Source organism: Brachycentrus maculatus, unplaced genomic scaffold (assembly GCF_059751285.1).
Source record: "Brachycentrus maculatus isolate JH-2025_06_01 unplaced genomic scaffold, ASM5975128v1 h1tg000059l, whole genome shotgun sequence".
NCBI classification, from domain to species: domain Eukaryota; kingdom Metazoa; phylum Arthropoda; class Insecta; order Trichoptera; family Brachycentridae; genus Brachycentrus; species Brachycentrus maculatus.
The window spans coordinates 535,666-556,675 of NW_028280813.1; the positions used below are offsets into that span (position 1 = coordinate 535,666).

General features: G+C 40.7%; 1 protein-coding gene across 1 annotated transcript; it reads left to right on the forward strand.

Annotated features, from left to right (window-relative positions):
• Window positions 1-1,410: 1,410 nt before the first annotated feature.
• Window positions 1,411-19,338, forward strand: LOC148311694 (pickpocket protein 28-like). Its single transcript, XM_088256249.1, has 11 exons — window positions 1,411-1,414; window positions 4,206-4,407; window positions 5,887-6,087; window positions 9,912-10,051; window positions 10,985-11,123; window positions 12,347-12,491; window positions 13,542-13,730; window positions 14,226-14,316; window positions 16,133-16,283; window positions 18,476-18,588; window positions 19,199-19,338. The coding sequence occupies exons 1-11, from the start codon at window positions 1,411-1,413 to the stop codon at window positions 19,336-19,338; spliced, it is 1,515 nt and encodes a 504-aa protein (XP_088112375.1).
• The last annotated feature ends 1,672 nt before the right edge of the window (window positions 19,339-21,010 follow it).

Consider the following 21,010-nt stretch of genomic DNA (forward strand, 5'->3'; position numbering starts at 1 on the left):
GGATAGCGGAACAGACAGATCTGAGGATATATAACAAAAGAAAAGAAGTGCTATTTACTAATTAAATCCCACAAAATGGCTGTCGAATCAGTTAGTGAAACATATTTTTACTTTATATACACATATGCACTACAGACTATGGCTCTAACAAAGAGAAATGCAGAGAAGCTCTAATGCACACAGCAATCCATGGAAAGATCCACGCTTGGTTTTAGCCTGAGAGATAAAATAAAAAATGAAGTTACCAGGAAAAGAACCAAAGTAGAGGACATCATGGATCACATGCCAAAGCTCAAATGGCAATGGGCAGGACATATTACAAGACAGGAGGGGTCCTTACAAAGAATCTTACGATCTTGGGAGATTAGACCTTGGTCAAATGGCTTAGATCAAAATCGGAAGACCCCAAAAGAGATGGCCCGAAGACAGTCGCTGTGGGGGGTAGAAACTGGCTGCAAGCAGCAACCCACCGGAGGAAATGGAAAGAAGGGGAAGAGGCTGTAGGCGTCTAGCTACACCGGCAAATTGGCACCGCTGAAAAATACAAATTCGTTACGGAGATTCCCGAACGAAATCAACGATCGCAGCCAACCGAAGAGAAGAGGCCGAGATTCGCCTGCACCGCTTGGTCCGAATGGACGTGTTTATCTAGCTTCACATTTTTACTTCCATAGTTCATAAATTCATTAGATTAAGTATTAATAGTAATTATCAATAGTAATTGAAGTGTTTGTCCGCCTCCGTAGTGTAATGGTCAGCACGCTCGGCTACCGTTCTGGAGGTTCCGGGTTCGATTCCCAAGGGGGGTAAAATAAATAAAAGTGATTTTTTTCACTGTCATATTTATTCTATATTACCCTGGACTGGTACCTGAAGCGGAGGGCTGATCACCTTTCCTTCATGTGTTAATGATCAAGATAACACTGCGTTTATATGACGCAGTGCCCTATGCACCATTGGGGTGCGGATAAGGGTTTTATTATTATTAATTGAAGTGTAAGAGCTTATATAAATAAACGATCTGTAAGTAAGAATTCTTTAAATATCCTTTTCTGGCTTCCCGTTTCAATAACGCACACACGCCCGAGGTGACCAAAAGGCCTATATCCAGCAGTGGGGGGCAGAGGGCTCATGAAGAAGAAGAAAAAGAAGATATTTACTTTCTTTTATTATAAATGTTTAAAAATCATAGCACAAAGGTAATAAAAGACTGGACATTCTCACTTTGAGGCTAAAAGCTTTTTTAATGTACCATAATGTATTTTCACATATTTCAATGAATCTGATAGGAGTTCAATTAGTCATATTACTTAACCCAATAAACCATTAGTCATTTGTATTACAGGATGTTCTTTCAATGTCCCAAGGTTTTTGGGTAACCTTAGGGGTTTTGCTGTTTGCACTTTAGTCATGGGTAAAATTGGTGAATGTTAGGGTATTTTTAGATTTGTGAAGTATTTGAACACACTCGAAATGCTGCAATAAATAACTGGTCAAATAATACGCTGCATAAAAAAATTGAAAATCAGATTTTCAGGCGCTTTCCAGTATGTGAAATAATCCGAGTTCGGATCTTGAATGCAAATAAAGGGTCTCTGTTAAGTGAAAAAAATTCTCAATCCAACAAAGATGGCTGTTGTAAACTCACATGTTCTGTATCATCATATTGATCATATTTCTAGGAGCTCTAAAAATGTATGTATTCATATTTATTTTACCTCGTTCATTTAATAATAATAATAATAAAAACCCTTATCCACACCCCAATGGTGCATAGGGCACTGCTTCATATGAACACAGTGTTATCTTGATCGTTTACACACGAAGGAAAGGTGATCAGCCCTCCGCTTCAGGTACTAGTCCAGGGTAATATTAAATAAATATTACAGCGAAAAAATCAATAATATTTATTTGACCCCCCTGGGAATCGAACCCGGGACCTCCAGAACGGTAGCCGAGCGTGCTGACCATTACACTACAGAGGCGGACATCGTTCATTTAGTCCATTCATATTTATTTTACCTTTGACAGCTACAGTGTGTCGTATTGTTCGGTTGGCGTTACTGTAAATGACGACTATAGTCTGTTCATGTTTGTTTCACCTCTAGTTGTTATGTTGGCTAACTTCAGAGCTGTGTTGCCATATTCACCTTCTAAGATTCACCACTTAAAAAACACACATTAAAAAATTATTATCTAAAAAAATATTGAGCTACTCGCAGCATTCATCTGACCGGTTCACCAATGCTTCAACAGTCAAAGCTGTAAGCGCTGAAAGCCAATTTCGAACGGGGTTGACGTTCCTAATACCTTCATATAGTGTGGTTGTCGTCAATCGCCGTGAATATTGCACAAGTGTAAAGTGATCACTTAACGAGGCATACATGTTTGCCCTAATGTGAAAAGGCAAATAGATGCAAGTTAAAAACCGTAGTTTTGAGATAAACTAGTTTATAGTTAACTTAAAATGATGCATTTTGCCAACACATGTATCAAATTAATACAATTTTGTAAGCTGTAAGCGCTGAAAGCCAATTTCGAACGGGGTTGACGTTCCTAATACCTTCATATAGTGTGGTTGTCGTCAATCGCCGTGAATATTGCACAAGTGTAAAGTGATCACTTAACGAGGCCTATAACGGTCGTAAGTCCTGTAAATGCCCAGACTTCCATATTCATCTTTGTTGAGATGTCAAAAAAATGTATTTTTATTGTTATTTTTATAATGAAACACCCTGTAGCCCAAAAATGTGATATTCTTTCAGTCAAAGATAGCGATAAAGAAATTCATCAGTCATAGAAATTTCTCTCTCCAATATCTGACTTCAAAAATGTTTAGAATACGTTCAGGTAATCTAAAAAAGCAGAATTATCAAATAGTATTATTGTTGCCCAAAAATAGTACTCGAAGCTCTGAGATGGGCTCCCACAGAGAAAATGTTCAAAATATTGAAAATTCTCTCTCTAGGAGTTAATAACTAACTATCTAACTAACCATCACGCCGCTTCCCCGCAGGGGTAGGCAGAGAGAATAGAGCGCCACACCACTCTGTCCTTGCAAACATTCTTCGCCTCTTGCACGTTCATGCATCTCCTCATACATACCCGCCGATTGTTTCGACTCCTAACCTGACCACTTTCAAGTATTTGACATACCTGATTGTGCCAAGTTTTTCTCGGTCTTCCTCTGCTCCTTTTTCCAATTACATTCGCCTCATAAATTTGTTCTACTGTTCTTTTCTCACTCATTCGTTCCGCATGCCCAAACCATCTCAACACACCTTTCTTAATTTGATGGATAATGCTTGCCTCAGCTTTGCATTCCTTCCTAATTTCACTATTCGAACATCTATCATACATCGTTTTGTCGTACATTCTTCTGAGAGATCTGATTTTGACTGCATTTAGGAGTTAATAGTAGAGAACAAATACTTGTTTACAAATCTGTAAATACCCTGACTTCCATATTCTTCTTCATCTATGTTGAGATGTCAAAAATATAAAATTAACTCCCAAGACTCTCCTTGGGAGTTAATTTTATATTATAACTCCGAATTGTGAACAAGTATTTGGACACACTCTAAATGATGTAAATAAATACCATAAGCACTGGAGTGTTGTCATACAGGCGGCTACGTGGTTCGCCCTAATGTGCAAAGGCAAATAGACGCTAGTCAAAAACAGTAGTTTTGAGATAAACGCATTTAAAGTTAACTTAAAATGATGCTTTTTGCCAACACATGTATCAAATTAATACAATTTTGCGGCTATTTGGATAATGAATATCTCGGTAAAGGAAAGAGATGGATCAGAATCTGTGATTGTATATGATAGAGGCCAGGTATAAGAATGCTTTGAACCATGTTACGCCAAACAAAAGCGGTGTTGTATAAGCCGCAGATAGATTTCAGAGTCACTTGGACGTTAGGTAATTCAAAAAAAAAAGTTACGCCAAACAGCTGCAACTTGAGTTACGGTAAGTTGCCTTTACAGATTAGTGCCGTGCTACTACAGTGCCCAAGCTGGCACTAAGTGTAGAGAGCACTTTTTAAGCTAGCATAGAATGTGTGCCGGGAGTACTTTCCAAGTTGGCAAACACTGTGTGCCGAGAGCACTTTCCAAGTTGGCACAAACCGTCTACCGGGAGCACTATTCAATCCTTCATCTTTCAACTTGGTAATTATAAAAACTGTCATCTTTGGCAGGCGCTTCTAGCAAGGCCGAGAGCAGGCCCAGGCTATGGAGGCTGTTTGGGTCGAGGGGGGGCAAGCCAAGGTTCGCCAAACTGAGACCTAGATTGGAAGGAGCTGTGTCCATCCTCAGGGAGAACTTTGTCGAGTTCAGCAAAAACACAACCATTCACGGATTCAACCACATCGTCACCACACACATACACTTTGTGGAGAGGTAAGATATTTGACTGACGAACTTACTTTTTCCGAGGAAGCCAAGGAGATGGCGCGTGACAGAGTGACTTATAGACGTCTCGTGTTGGCCATATCATGATTATACTAGCAATAAATGTGAACTCTAAAATCCCTGTTTTGAATAATCCCTACATGAGATCATGATATTCATCTCACCAAAAGATGTCTCTAGTGAAGTTCTAGTGATTCAAGAACAATGTTTTGAAAATGGTTCATATCGCTCACTCCTTTCTACAACGTCATATATATAAAAAACTAAATTTTTCAGATCGTTTAAAGAAGTTTAAAAATATACTTAAATGTATTAAAAATAAATATCAAGCCACTTATTGAACTTTTTACTGTCTTTTTAGGTAAAACCTGAATGTTTTTCACCATTTAAAAATATTTGGTTTATTTAAAAACAATTATAACAATACCTTTTCTTCAAAATGCAAAAACAACACTTTCTGCCCTGTAGCGGGTAAATATTAAGTTAAAAATATGCCGCTTTTGCTGGGATATAGTACATTTTCTGGGCATTCCGAAAACATGCACAACTGAAAATTGAAGATTTTTGATATATGACGTTGTTGAAAGGAGTGAGCGATATACAGACTATACAATAGAAAACTAAACAAGATACACACTGTATAAATATATATGTTCCCAGTAATATATTTTTTTAAATGTGTAACATGTCATTAACAACAAATAAAAGAAGGAAAGTGTCCCTCTCAAACACAAGAACTCGGTATCTTTGGAGAGGCTCAGCGCAACTCAAAATATAAGATTGTATTAAATTGTGTTAAAAAAATGTTATAATACTAATTAAATTTAACCCTTTCCGGTCCCCCAAAATTTAAAAAAAAAATCTAGGTAGACAGTTACATTCCAATTGGAAAATAATCTTTAGTCCTCTGCTCCACATACTGTTGTAATAGATACGAGTGACAAAAATGTAAACTTAATTTAAATAAATAATACTAATGATGAAAAATGATGTCCGCCTCCGTAGTGTAATGGTCAGCGCGCTCGGCTACCGTTCTGGAGGTCCCGGGTTCAATTCCCAAGGGGGGTAAAATAAATATAAGTGATTTTTTCACTGTAATATTTATTCAATATTACCATGGACTGGTACCTGAAGCGGAGGGCTGATCACCTTTCCTTCATGCGTAAACGATCAAGATAACACTGCGTTAATATGACACAGTGCCCTATGCACCATTGGGGTGCGGATAAGGGTTTTATTATTAATGATGAAAAAAATGTGAAATACCATCCGACATGGGACCTAATAGGAAAAAATCCATGTCGAATTAGATTCCACATTGGACCAGTAAGGGTTAATAATAAAAAAATACTATAGTAAAAACTCAATTAATTTTTTCTTAAATTCTATTCGGTTTTTGGTCATATTCTCAACTGGTCCATTTCCTACCACCATTTGAACATCACTAACACAGTATCGCGATCGCAGGCTGTTCTGGGTGGCGTCCGTGCTGGTGGCCTTCGTGAGCGCGTTCCTGCTGTGCCGCACGCAGCTGACGCGCTTCATCACCAACCCCACGGTGGTCTCCATCCGCAAGGACTACCGCCAGTGGTCCATCAACTTCCCGGCGGTGACCGTGTGCCTCACGGAGCGCGTGGACGACGCTCTGGCCGAGCAGTACATCAAGCGGTAACTAGAACCGGCTGAGAATAACCTATCGTCCAAGTGACTCTGAAATCTAAGCTACGGCTTGTCTAATCTAATCAAACATCTATCATACATTGTTTTGTCACACATTCTCGCATTTTGACTGTATTTAGGAGTTAATAAAAAACTAACTAACTAGTTTTTTACTAACCATCACGCCGCTTCTCCGCAGGGGTAGGCAAAGAGAATAGAGCGCCACACCACTCTGTCCTTGCAAACATTCTTCGCCTCTTCCACGTTCATGCATCTCCTCATACATACCCGCCGATTGTTACAACTCCTAACCTGACCACTTTCAAGTATTTGGCATACCTGATCGTGCCATGTTTTTCTCAGTCTTCCTTTGCTCTTTTTTCCACTTACATTCGCCTCATAAATTTGTTGTACCGTACTTTCCTCACTCATTCGTTCCACATGTCCAAACCATCTCAACACACCTTTCTTAATTTTATCGATAATGCTTATCTTAGCTTTGCATTCCTTCCTTATTTCACTATTCGCACATCTATCATACATCATTTTGTCGCACATTCTTCTGAGAGATCGCATTTCGACTGCATTCAGTTTACTTTCATCCTTCTTTTGCCAACTCCACGTTTCACTTCCATACATTAGAGTTGGAACCAGGACTCCGTTGTACACTGCCAGTTTAGCTTCCGCTAAAGCTTGCTTTAGGAGTTAATAGTAGAGAACAAATGCTTGTTCACAAATCTGTAAATACCTAGACTTATACTATAAATAAAATTATAAAACCCTTATCCGCACCCCAATGGTGCATAGGGCACTGTGTCATATAAACGCAGTGTTATCTTGATCGTTTACACATGAAGGAAAGGTGATCAGCCCTCCGCTTCAGGTACCAGTCCATGGTAATATTGAATAAATATTACAGTGAAAAAATCACTTATATTTATTTTACCCCCCTTGGGAATCGAACCCGGGACCTCCAGAACGGTAGCCGAGCGTGCTGACCATTACACTACGGAGGCGGACAATTATACTATTATAGACTTATACTACCTGGACATATTCTTCTGCATCTATGTTGAGATGTCCAAAATAAAAAATAACCAAGTGGAGAGACTCCGAATTGTGAACAAGTATTTGGACACACTATAAGTGTTGTGAATACCCTTAGCACTTGAGTGCCGCCATAGAGGTGGCATACGTGGTTTGCCCTAATGTGAAAAGGCAAATAGCCGCAAGTTAAAAACCGTAGTTTTGAGATAAACCAGTTTATAGTTAACTTAAAATTATGCATTTTGCCAACACATGTATCAAATTAATACAATTTTCCGGCTATTTGGATAATGAATATCTCATATTATTTTTGACATCTCATCAAAGATGAAGAAGAATATGGAAGTCTGGGCATTTACGGGGCTGACGACCGTCATAGGCTGGTTTAAGTGATCACTTTACACACGTGTAACATTCACCGATTCTACCCATTATTGACAACCACACTACTCAAATTCTTGGAAGTTCTGTATATATGAACCAATTTAGAAACCTTGTTCTTGAATCACTAGAACTTCACTAGAGACATCTATTGGTGAGATGTAAAGAAGCTTTTTATTAAGCAGAAACTCTTATATTAGTATGTGAGATCCAAATCCTGGATTATAATCACACACATGAGAAACGCCAGAAAATACCATTTTCATTTTTATTATTTAAGCTTATAATTAAAAAGTATTATTATTGTAAAGTGATCACTTAAACCAGCCTATGACGGTCGTCAGCCCCGTAAATGCCCAGACTTCCATACTCTTCTTCATCTTTGATGAGATGTCAAAGAATAATATGAAAATAACTCCTGTAATTGGAGATAATCCAGATTTTGTGAACAAGTATTTGGACACACTCAAAATGTTGTAAATGAATATCTCGGTAAAGGAAAGAGATGGAGTAAAGTCTGTGATTGTATATGATAGAGGCCGGGTATAAGAATGCTTTGGGCCGTGTTACGCCAAACAGCCGTAACTTGAGTTACGGCTAGTTGCCTTTACACATTGATTGTACAACACCAGGGCCCTATTTGGACTCCAATACTAAAAGTTTAATAACCTGTACCTATATTTTATTTATTGTTTCGGCATTAACTTTGTGGTAAGACATGTTACAATGATTAAAGAAAACACTTGTTTTTTACCACTTGACTTTTATTATAGACTACATGTTTCAAGGCCAAATTATGAATTATCTTGAAAATTTAGAAATCCAAAAAAACCTAAATTCTGATAATAATTTATTAAATAATATATTGTTTCAAAATTCTTCACCTTTGCTTTCCATTTTTCCTTTGTTTTCAAACTCCGCCCCTTGACTAACCCCTTCCCCTTACTTTCCCCTCTCCTTATTTATAGAACAATTTTATATTTTAGTTATTATACAGACCTGAATGATGGAAGTTTAACTTCTGAAACATGTGGTCTATAATAAAACTCAAGTGGTAAAAAACAAGTGTTTTCTTTAATCATTGTAACCTGTACCTACTTGTGAGTGGATGGGAACTCCCAAACACACAATTTAGAAAGCGATCGGCTGCGCGAGAAGCCAGACTTGTTTCCACGCACATATTTTTTAATAACGGATATTGTATTTACATTTTCTTCTGGAATGTATATTGAAAAAACATTTTTATAATTTTTTTAAACTCCTTGCTTTTCAATGAATCTTTTCTTTTCAAAACCATATATTTATTTGTAAGAAAAACTTTATTTTTCAATACAAAAACGGTGTTTTAAGAAAAGAAAACAATTATATTAAATTTATTGTTTGGACATTAACTTTGTGGTAAGACATGTTACAATGATTAAAGAAAACACTTCGTTTTTTACCACTTGAGTTTTATTATAGACTACATGTTTCAGAAGTTAAACTTCCATCATTCAGGTCTGTATAATAACTAAAATATATGTAAAATATAAAATTGTTCTATAAATAAGGAGAGGGGAAAGTAAGGGGAAGGGGTTAGTCAAGGGACGGAGTTTGAAAACAAACCTCTTTCCCCTGTCCTTATTTATAGAACAATTTTATATTTTATATTTTAGCTACTATACAGACCTGAATGATAGAAGTTTAACTTCTGAAACATGTAGTCTATTATAAAACTCAAGTGGTAAAAAACAAGTGTTTTCTTTAATCATTGTGATTATATTAAATGTTACCTGGGTTTTAAATAAAATTAGATTGCAGGCCATTGAATATCCCACCTAAGTTACTCTGCAAATGAAAATTCTTTAGACCAAGAGTAAATCAACTGGAAAATAATAAAAATTCATATATAGATACTACTGACTAGTACAACCGTTCTGGAGGTCCCGGGTTCGATTCCCAAGGGGGGTGAAATAAATATAAGTGATTTTTTCACTGTCATATTTATTCAATATTACCCTGGACTGGTACCTGAAGCGGAGGGCTGATCACCTTTTCTTCATGTGTAAACGATCAGGATAACACTGCGTTTATATGACGCAGTGCCCTATGCACCATTGGGTGCGGATAAGGGTTTTATTATTATTATTATAGTAGGGTCAGGAGTCGTAATAATCGTCGGGTATGTATGAGGAGATGCATGAATGTAGAAGAGGCAAAGCATGTTTGCAAAGACAGAGTGGTGTGGCGTTCGATTCTCTCTGCCTACCCCTGCGGGGAAGCGGCGTGATGGTTAGTTAGTTAGTTAGTTAGTTATAGTACAACATTTCTGTACTAAGTATAAATCTCACGCGTTATAAGTCAGACCAAATACCAATATGCGTATTGGTCTACGACACACGCACATTGGTCCTTCTCTCTTTCAGCAAGTGGAACGTGACCAAAGACGACGAAGAGCGCTACGAATACTTCAACGGGTTTGTCCGCCTCGTGGCCACCGTCTCCTTCCGCTCCAACCTGCGGCTCTTCTGGAAGTACGAGAGTGACAGCTCTTTCGCCGGCATAGGTACCATTTTCTTCTTCTTCCTTTTAAGAAGCAGAAGAACTTTACATATTAAATGTTTAAATCTAACACAATAGATATTTAGAGTCTACTAAATTATATTTCTGCCTCCGTAGTGTAATGGTCAGCACGCTCGGCTACCATTCTGGAGGTCCCGGGTTCGATTCCCAGGGGGGTTCAAATAAATATTTGTGATTTTTTCACTGTAATATTTATTCAACACTACCCTGGACTGGTACCTGTAGCGGAGGGTTGATCACCTTTCCTTCGTGTGTAAACGATCAAGATAACACTGTGTTCATATGAAGCAGTGCCCTATGCACCATTGGGGTGCGGATAAGGGTTTTATTATATTATTATTATTAAATTATATTTTATTTTTTGGTGCTAAAAATTCCATGTGCACCGGAGATATGTATTTTGTACACCATATGAAAATGTGGTTTGATGGCGAGAAAAATGTGAATGTTAAATGTTGCTTTTATTGACCATAGTGGAAGTTGAAATGTAATAATTTTGTAATGGTAGCTCTGGTAAGTATCTGAAAATGAGAGAAAAAAATACATCCCAAGTAGCTGTAATAGCTGGCGTAGGGACACGACCGCCGCGTAAGACAATCTGCGCACTACTGGCACAGCACGCTACAACATGTGTGTATAATGACACGGTAAACAAACGTTTGTGATTTTATACCCGATTTTTTTACAAATTATTTATTTCCGTCGCTGTAAATGAATAACTTGATATTATAATACTTTCATGTAATACATGATTATATTACGGAGGTATACAAAAATTGTATGCCCAAAAAAGTTTGGAGAGGCACAGCGAAACTAAAATGATAAGATTGCCATATGTACAGAAATTATATTAAAAAATGTAACTATATTTAAAAAAAAAGCCTACTAAAAAATGCAATATGTTGTGTTGGAATAGCTCTGATGGAAGTGGCTGCTGCAGTATCTCCTGTCTCTGGACTCCGGGCGAGGCTACACGACCCGAAGCATCCCGTGAACTGGGTTACCGTCATGACAGAGATGGGCATCTGCAGGACCTTCAACTCCGTCTTTTCCAGGTAAGAGTTAGGTTAGTTTTGGTTAGGTTAGGTTAAGTTAACACGTTTTAGCGGGAAACGCTTGCCTAGAGCGCGAGAGACGCCTGCAAACATTGTACAGATGGGAATTGGGTGTTGCGGCTACTTGTGATTAGTATACTGAGGGTCGGGCGGCAGACTGCCAGAGTATAATTAGGGTCCTTTTCCATACTGTCGGTAGAGAGCGGGAGACGCTTGCGAGCGTTCTATTTGCTTACTTTAGGTAGAGCGCGAGAGACGCCTGCAAACATTGTACAGATGGGAATTGGGTGTTGCGGCTACTTGTGATTAGTATACTGAGGGTCGGGCGGCAGACTGCCAGAGTATAATTAGGGTCCTTTTCCATACTGTTGGTAGAGAGTGGAAGACGCTTGCGAGCGTTCTATTTGCTTACTTTAGGTAGAGCGCGAGAGACGCCTGCAAACATTATACAGATGGGAATTGGGTGTTGCGGCTACTTGTGATTAGTATACCGAGGGTCGGGCGGCAGACTGCCAGAGTATAATTAGGGTCCTTTTCCATACTGTTGGTAGAGAGTGGAAGATGCTTGCGAGCGTTCTATTTGCTTACTTCAGGTAGAGCGCGAGAGACGCCTGCAAACATTATACAGATGGGAATTGGGTGTTGCGGCTACTTGTGATTAGTATACTGAGGGTCGGGCGGCAGACTGCCAGGGTATAATTAGGGTCCTTTTCCATACTGTCGGTAGAGAGCGGGAGACGCTTGCGAGCGTTCTATTTGCTTACTTTAGGTAGAGCGCGAGAGACGCCTGCAAACATTTTACAGATGGGAATTAGGTGTTGCGGCTACTTGTGATAAGTACATATACATATATCCATAGTGTCATGTTCAGCATGCTCGGTTACCATACTGGAGGTCCCGGGTTCGATTCCCCGGGGCGGCCAAATAAATATAAGTGATTGTTCACTCTAATATTTATTCAATATTACCCTGGACTGGTACGTGAAGCAGAGGGCTGATCACCTTTCCTTCATGTGCTAACGATCAAGATAATACTGCGATTATTTGAAGCTGTGCAAATGATCTTTGTACCGTTGGGTTAAAATAAGGGTTTGAAGAAGTTTGACAGCTTGTGAGGTCCATTTAGGGACCTACCCGAATCACCACACACTCTTAGATGAATTTCTGTGCTGAGATATCAATTCATGTGTGTTCATATGGACGAGTGGATATTGTTTGTGCAGATACCAGAGCGTGGAGACTTGGAGCGGGCAGTTGAAGAGCCCCGACGCCTTCTCTCCCGCCATGCCCGAGAAGGAGCTGCTCTCGTGCAACTTCATGAGCGGGAAGTGCTACGCCCGGATCAGCATCATCAACTCCACGGGCACGGTGAGCTAGGACAGTCTGCGGAGTGACGTCATCCAAAGTCAAACTCCAATTGAGGTTACACGCAAGCTAGGACACAAAATGCAGAACCCTCTTCTAGTGGAACGGGAGGCCTGCTGAGGACAGTCAGCAGACTCTGAGCGGCTTCTCCTGAGCAGTTCTACGTGGTTTCCTCTCAGCAATGAGCAAATGCTGACAAGTTCATTGGCCCACACTAAATTATCCCTCCTGTTCCCAACATAGATTTAAATAAAACTTTTTTTTAATTAAAGAAAGAAAAATCCACTTAATGATCTATAAACCTTGTATAATTTTTCTTCTAACCCTTATCCGCACCCAATGGTGCATAGGGCACTGCGTCATATAAACACAGTGTTATCTTGATCATTATACACATGAAGGAAAGGTGATCAGCCCTCCGCTTCAGGTACCAGTCCAGGGTAATATTAAATAAATATTAGATTGAGAAATCACTTATACTTATTTGACCCCCCCTGGGAATCGAACCTGGGACCTCTGGTGCGGTAGCCCAGCGTGCTGACCATTACACCACGGAGGCGGACAATAATAAGCAAGGTAAATAATAAATGCCACTCCCATCTAAATAAAAAAAGGAAATTTCCCTAAGCTGCCCGAGACAATGGCAATTACTCTCAAGTGATGACTTTTGAATTGTGATTTGTGTGCTTTGCAAAGCACAGAACTTAATATTTTAACTCAATATTTACCCGCTACAGGGCAGAAAGTGTTGTTTTTGCATTTTGAAGAAAAGGTATTGTTTAATTATTTTTTTTAAAATACTAAATATTTTTCAAATGGAGAAAAAACCTTCAGGTTTTACCTAAAAAGATCTGTTGCGCAGTAAATAGTTCAATAAGTGGCTTGATGTATATTTTTAATACACTGTATTATATTTTTAAACTTTAAAAACATTCTCCTGAAAAATCAAGTTTTTTGATGTATGACGTTCTTGAAAGGAGTGAGCGATATGTGTGCTGTGCTGGGAGGTGTGCCTTAGTGTTGTTGCTAACGCCCGAGGGCGCGCGCTTCCAGTACTACATCCACTCCCCGTGGGAGATAGCGGAGACCACGTCGGCCACCACGGGCCCCGTGGAGGACGGGCAGGAGGTGGACAGCGTGTTCCGGGTGTTCCAGGTGCGCTCTGACAAAGAGGTGGCCCAGCTGCGCCCCTCGCAGCGCGGCTGCCGCTTCCCCTGGGAGGACATCTCCAAGACCATTCCGGTAAACACTTGCTATGGCTATAACTGATTTTTATAGTATTTCTTTTGGTTGTTATGCGATGACTGACTATTCTCTGCAAGTGTCTTTGCACTGTTCCGTGTCTGTCTGCTGTGCTGGTCGGGGTTGTGGGCGTCTGTGTACCGGCCAACGTCGAATCGGAATCGGATCTAGCTGACTAATTGAACTAAATACTAATCCCTTTCACTGCCTGCACCCAGGGTACTTCTAGAAGATTTGGTGACGGATTTACAAACCTGTATTTATTTAGATTGGCAGTGACAGGTATATTGAAAGCTTTTAAATGTAAATTCACAGTAAAATCGGGATACAATTTTATATTATTTCAAATTTTCAATAAATTTTGAAGAAGCAAGAGCAGATCTGTCAGGAAGCCTAGATGCTTCTGTATCAGATCTAGGCATGCGGTGGGACAGCTTTCAATATGCTTGCTATACTGATATTTCAAACTTGCCTTCTTCTTTCTGTCTCCCACAGGCCTACAGTAATTCTCTGTGCCAGATAGACTGCCGGAGCAGGATGTCACTAGTTTTCTGCGGCTGTCGGCCATTCTTCTACATTATAGGCAGTAAGTTCATCACCGAACTAGTAGTTACACCAATATTGAACAAAAATTTTAGAATTGAAGGTCTGTCGAGAAGCCTTGATGCTTCTGTATCAATGGAAACAGTGGGACAGCTTTTAATATCATTTCTTAGATTTGAGATTCTGATACCTTATGAGAAATTCTCTTGGAGTTATGCTTAGGCTATGATTTTCTCTGCGTTAAACTAACCACTATGAAGTTCTTAGAATTGCAATCTCTTGCGATGAATGTGCGGCAAAACAAGGTATGATAAATGTTTAAATGGTGATATAAGGAAAGGGTGCAAGGCTGAGATGAGCACTATCCAGCAAACTAAGGAAGGCGGCTTGGGATGGTTTGGGAAGGATGAGAGTAGACTGGATGCAGTCGGGATGCCGTCTCTCAGTGCGGCAAGACCATGTATGGTAGATGTTCCAATGGTGATATAAGGAAAGGGTGCAAGGCTGAGATGAGCACTATCCAGCAAACTAAGGAAGCCATGGTCTTGCCGCACTGAGAGATGGCATCCCGACTGCATCCAGTCTACTCTCATCCTTCCCAAACCATCCCAAGCCGCCTTCCTTAGTTTGCTGGATAGTGCTCATCTCAGCCTTGCACCCTTTCCTTATATCACCATTGGAACATCTACCATACATGGTCTTGCCGCACTGAGAGATGGCATCCCGACTGCATCCAGTCTACTCTCATCCTTCCCAAACCATCCCAAGCCGCCTTCCTTAGTTTGCTGGATAGTGCTCATCTCAGCCTTGCACCCTTTCCTTATATCACCATTGGAACATCTACCATACATGGTCTTGCCGTACTGAGAGATGGCATCCCGACTGCATCCAGTCTACTCTCATCCTTCCCAAACCATCCCAAGCCGCCTTCCTTAGTTTGCTGGATAGTGCTCATCTCAGCCTTGCACCCTTTCCTTATATCACCATTGGAACATCTACCATACATGGTCTTGCCGCACTGAGAGATGGCATCCCGACTGCATCCAGTCTACTCTCATCCTTCCCAAACCATCCCAAGCCGCCTTCCTTAGTTTGCTGGATAGTGCTCATCTCAGCCTTGCACCCTTTCCTTATATCACCATTGGAACATCTACCATACATGGTCTTGCCGCACTGAGAGATGGCGTCCCGACTGCATCCAGTCTACTCTCATCCTTCCCAAACCATCCCAAGCCGCCTTCCTTAGTTTGCTGGATAGTGCTCATCTCAGCCTTGCACCCTTTCCTAATATCACCATTGGAACATCTACCATACATGGTCTTGCCGCACTGAGAGTTGGCATCCCGACTGCATCCAGTCTACTCTCATCCTTCCCAAACCATCCCAAGCCGCCTTCCTTAGTTTGCTGGATAGTGCTCATCTCAGCCTTGCACCCTTTCCTTATATCACCATTGGAACATCTACCATACATGGTCTTGCCGCACTGAGAGATGGCATCCCGACTGCATCCAGTCTACTCTCATCCTTCCCAAACCATCCCAAGCCGCCTTCCTTAGTTTGCTGGATAGTGCTCATCTCAGCCATGCACCCTTTCCTTATATCACCATTGGAACATCTACCATACATGGTCTTGCCGCACTGAGAGATGGCATCCCGACTGCATCCAGTCTACTCTCATCCTTCCCAAACCATCCCAAGCCGCCTTCCTTAGTTTGCTGGATAGTGCTCATCTCAGCCTTGCACCCTTTCCTTATATCACCATAGGAACATCTACCATACATGGTCTTGCCGCACTGAGAGATGGCATCCCGACTGCATCCAGTCTACTTTGATGACATGGTGATATGATTTGTTGTCAGATGGAAAGCCGTGCGACGCCAGCGGCATGGCGTGCCTCGGGCGCAGCATGGAGATCCTCGTGAACCTGCCGACCAACCTGGCCAAGTGCCAGTGCGTGCCCCAGTGCACGGAGACCAACTACATCCCGCACGTGCAGCGCACTAACGTGTGGTCGGTATGACCAACTCTCCGAGGGATCTATCTGCACACTTCTCGGGAGAGAACACCTTCAATTCCTCCACATAACACATCATCCTTCAGCCATTCCTGCACTGGACCAGCCCGCATCTCCACACCAAGAGTGCGCCTTCTCTGTACCCCTTCAGGAGACTATCTACCCTCGGAGCCCTAACTGTCCATCATATCATCCGGATATCTTGTTATTACTTTTACTTATAACCCTTATCCGCACCCAATGGTGCATAGGGCACTGCATCGAATTGACATAGTGTTATCTTGATCATTACTTACATGAAGGCGAGGTGATCACTCTTGCGCTTCAGGAACCAGTCCAGGGTAATATTAAATAAATATTACAGTGTAAAATCACTAATATTTATTTTCACCCACCCTGGGAATCGAAACTGGGACCTCCAGCACGGTAGCTAAACACGCTGACCATTACACCACGGAGGCGGACATCTTGCAGATGTACCATTATTCAATTCAATTCAATTCAATTTATTCAATAATTAATATATACATTACAAACAAACATTTAAGGCGTATACATTAAAAAAACAAATTAAAAATTACGCAAGAAGACTCTTGTTAAATGTGTAGAAGAATCTCGCTTCGGAAAACTCCTTCGGACACATGGAACAGATCAATATCCAATGTGATATTGTTCAACATAGCGGTAGCTCTTCCTACAGGCATAACCATCGGCAGGTTGGTCCTGTGTATAGGAATGTGAAACAATCTATGCCGACGCTGTCTTAGGTAACTATCGGGAACATACAGACCAATGCTCTGGATAATTTCAGGATTATCGATCATACCGCGCAACAATCGATAAAAATGCGTAATCAAATACACATTCCTTCTAGTCTCTAAACTATTGTAGCCAAGCATACCCTGGAGAAACTGGGTCGGGTAGAGCCGAGGATAATAGCCGTACTCTCTCATGTAGAGATACCTCAAAAACTTCTTTTGGACTTTCTCTACCATAAGAGAGTACTTAAGCTCGTGTGGCCCCCAGATCATGGAGCCACTCTCGAGTCTACTTCGCACCAAGGAGTTATAAAGAGTTCTCAGCACGCGGGTATTTTCGAAAACCCTGGCAGTACGCAGGACAAATCCTAGCATTTTCAATGCACACTATGCATTTTCATTTTTTATGTACACTTCGAGTAGAGTAATGATTGAACCATTCATACGGCAACTCCTTACTCCTTCTCTCTCATCGCTCACTCCTTTCAAGAACGACATAAATCAAAAAACTTGATTTTTCAGGAGAACGTTTTCAAAGTTTAAAAATATAAAACAATGTATTAAAAATAAATATCAAGCCACTTATTGAACTTTTTACTGTGCAACAGATCTTTTTAGGTTAAAAGCTGAAGGTTTTTTCTCCATTTGAAAAATAACTAGTTATTTTTAAAAAAGAATTAAACAATACCTTTTCTTCAAAATGCAAAAACAAGAATTTCTGCCCTGTAGCGGGTAAATATTAAGTTAAAAATATGCCACTTTTGCTGGGATATAGTACATTTTCTGGGCATTCCGAAAACATGCACAACTGAAAATTGACAATTTTTTTTATTTATGACGTTCTTGAAAGGAGTGAGCGTTATGTACAAGTACTATCTACCCACTCATTGCAAACATCTGTGTAAAGTAAAATCCTTGACTTGTACCACTAGCCTGTGTTTGGTTAGTTGAAAGATATTGCCTCTATTATTTTTCATATATACATATGAAAAAACCTAATAATAATTAAAAAATGAATAAATAATACTATAAAAGCCACTTCCGCCCCCGTAGTGTAATGGTCAGCGCGCTCGGCTACCGTGCTGGAGGTCCTGGATCGATTCCCAAGGGGGGTCAAATAAATATAAGTGAATTTTTTCACTCTTATATTTATTGGTATAGATTGGTACCTGAAGCGGAAAGCTGAATGATCCTTTTTCCTTCATGTGTTTATGATAAAGATAACACTGTGTTTATATGATGCAGTGCCCTATGCACCGTCGGGTGCGGATAAGGGTTTGAAGAATATTTCATTGATAACTTAGCATAGAAAAAGTGTATTGAGGTGGAAATATGGAAGTCTGGGTATGTACAGGGCTCACATTGGCTGGTTTAAGTGGTTACTTTTTACACACTTGTAACATAAACTTAACAAGTATTGTGTTGCACAGGAATGCATCGCAGTCGTCCCTGTTTGACCGCCTGGCCTCGGTGCGCCTGGCGCTGCAGCTCCCCAAGGTCATCATGCACAAGGACGTCATCTTCACCTTCGTGGACCTAATCGGTAGGTAGCATTCAACAAGTCTCAAAGTCCAGTCCACAGTGGCTGCAGACTGACACGGTGATTGCCAACCTTCAGCGTGGAGTACTCGGGCCGTTGTATGAGGGGAGAGAAATAGCGAGTAATAGGTATTATATTACAAGGCGGCGTGGAAGGTAAACGCAGCGTAGGAAGAAGGCGTATATCCTGGCTCCGCTGCAGCACTGGGGCGCTGCTCAGAGCGGCTGCAGACTGACACGATGATTGCCAACCTTCAGCGTGGAGTACTCGGGCCGTTGTATGAGGGGAGAGAAATAGCGAGTAATAGGTATTATATTACAAGGCGGCGTGGAAGGTAAACGCAGCGTAGGAAGAAGGCGTATATCCTGGCTCCGCTGCAGCACTGGGGCGCTGCTCAGAGCGGCTGCAGACTGACACGATGATTGCCAACCTTCAGCGTGGAGTACTCGGGCCGTTGTATGAGGGGAGAGAAATAGCGAGTAATAGGTATTATATTACAAGGCGGCGTGGAAGGTAAACGCAGCGTAGGAAGAAGGCGTATATCCTGGCTCCGCTGCATTACTGGGGCGCTGCCCAGAGCGACTGCAGACTGATAGCTGTTATCTGGTTGCAGCTTCCTTCGGGGGAGTGAGCGCGCTGTGCCTGGGAGTGAGCGTCATCTCGTGCGTGGAGATCCTCATCTGCGTCCTGAACACGCTGGTCCGGCTGACGCCGCTGGCGGGGAAGAGCGCCTATCTGGAGTACACCAACTAACCTTCAGAGCATTGTATCACCCGTATTCAGAAATGTCGTAAATATTTTACCTTGAAACTTACATATTGAAATCTTTTAATTTAAAAAGTTCCGCTGATAAAACAGTGTGCGACAGAGAAAAACCAAAAAGAAAACTGTTTTACCGACGGAACACCTTTAACAGTAATAAATGAAAAGGAATACATTTTACATATAGTCCATTGTTTGATTCGACATCGGTTAAACACGATTCGTCAATATCCAATTCGAACCCCCCCCCACTCCTTTCATCCTACAAGTATTTAAGTAGATTCGATTCCTAGTCTAATTTTAATGTACGTTTAACCTCGGCTCGTAACGCATGTCTGTATTGAAAACTATAGTGCATGTTGGTCTTCGGGTCGACCAAAAATCGCATGTGTTAGACATTTTGTGTAGTTTTGAGTGTGTAAATGGTGCTATGGTGGTGAAGGGAGTATTGTTTGCATGCTGTGTTAGTGATTGTCCTGACGAAGAGACGGGTACGTCTCGAAACCGGTAGATGTAAAAATCTCGGTGAGTGGTTATATACTAATTTTATTAACATTTTTGTAAAAAAAAAAAATAAGGAATACATTTCTTTCAAGAAATGTATTCCTTTTCATTTGTTACAAGGTGTTCCGTCGGTAAAACATTGTTCTTTCTGGTACATTTCTTGAAAGAAATGTACCAGAAATACCTTTTCATTTATTACTGTTAACCTTTTAACCGCGTTTACTTTTTTCCTGAGAGACGCCCGTGCGCGGCGGTATTTTGCCGTTTTTTAAATGATTACTTTTATCATGTATTTAGTTAAGAAACGATTTATTTTCCTAAACAAAAATGTTCAATGGGATTCATTGTGCCTTTTTGGTACTCTATAATACACTCGTGTCACATTATTCTTGAAATATATTGTAATATAAACAAATAAGATCGTAACATAAATAAATCAAAGCACGCATCGTGTGTCACTCTTACCCACTGGCGATGCGTAGCGTCGAGAGTGAGACAGATATAGGGCATGATTATGGCGCGGACTAATTACCGACCGCAAGAAAAATGAGGGATCTGTTCATTTATTTATCCTTGTGATGTTACAAATTATTAGTCAGATATTTCAACAGATGTCATAAGGCCGAGGATTGACGTATTATTTTATCCAAAGATCCACACCTTGAAAAAATCCCTCCAAGTTGAACTGAGGTTCGAAACTTGGAGTAAAGTAAAAACACAAACGGTTATGTCAGCCGCGTACAGGGAATGTTTTGGGAAAACACATACGGTTATGCGAGCCGCGTGGATCCGGTTAAAGGTGTTCCGCCGGTAAAACAGTGTTTGGTTTTTCTCTGTCGCACACTGTTTTATCAGCGGGACACTTTAAATTAAAAGATATCAATATGTATTTCTTTCCTCTTCTGTGCGTGTCATGTGAGGTCCCCCTTGAGAGTAATTGTCCTTGTCATGAGCGATTCCTGTAATTTTTTAATTTAAAAACTGTTCAACTGATAAAACAGTGTGTTTTGATTATCCGCACTGTTTTATCAGCGGAACACTTTTAATGAAAATATTGAAACGTAACTAACTAACTAACTAACCATCACGCCGCTTCTCCGCAGGGGTAGGCAGAGAGAATAGAGCGCCACACCACTCTGTCCTTGCAAACATTCTTCGC

Coding starts and splice junctions, on each gene's coding strand:
- LOC148311694 (XM_088256249.1), top strand. Junction 4,408..5,886: donor CACATACACTTTGTGGAGAG/GTAAGATATTTG, acceptor TCGCGATCGCAG/GCTGTTCTGGGTGGCGTCCG. Junction 12,492..13,541: donor TCATCAACTCCACGGGCACG/GTGAGCTAGGAC, acceptor GCGCGCTTCCAG/TACTACATCCACTCCCCGTG.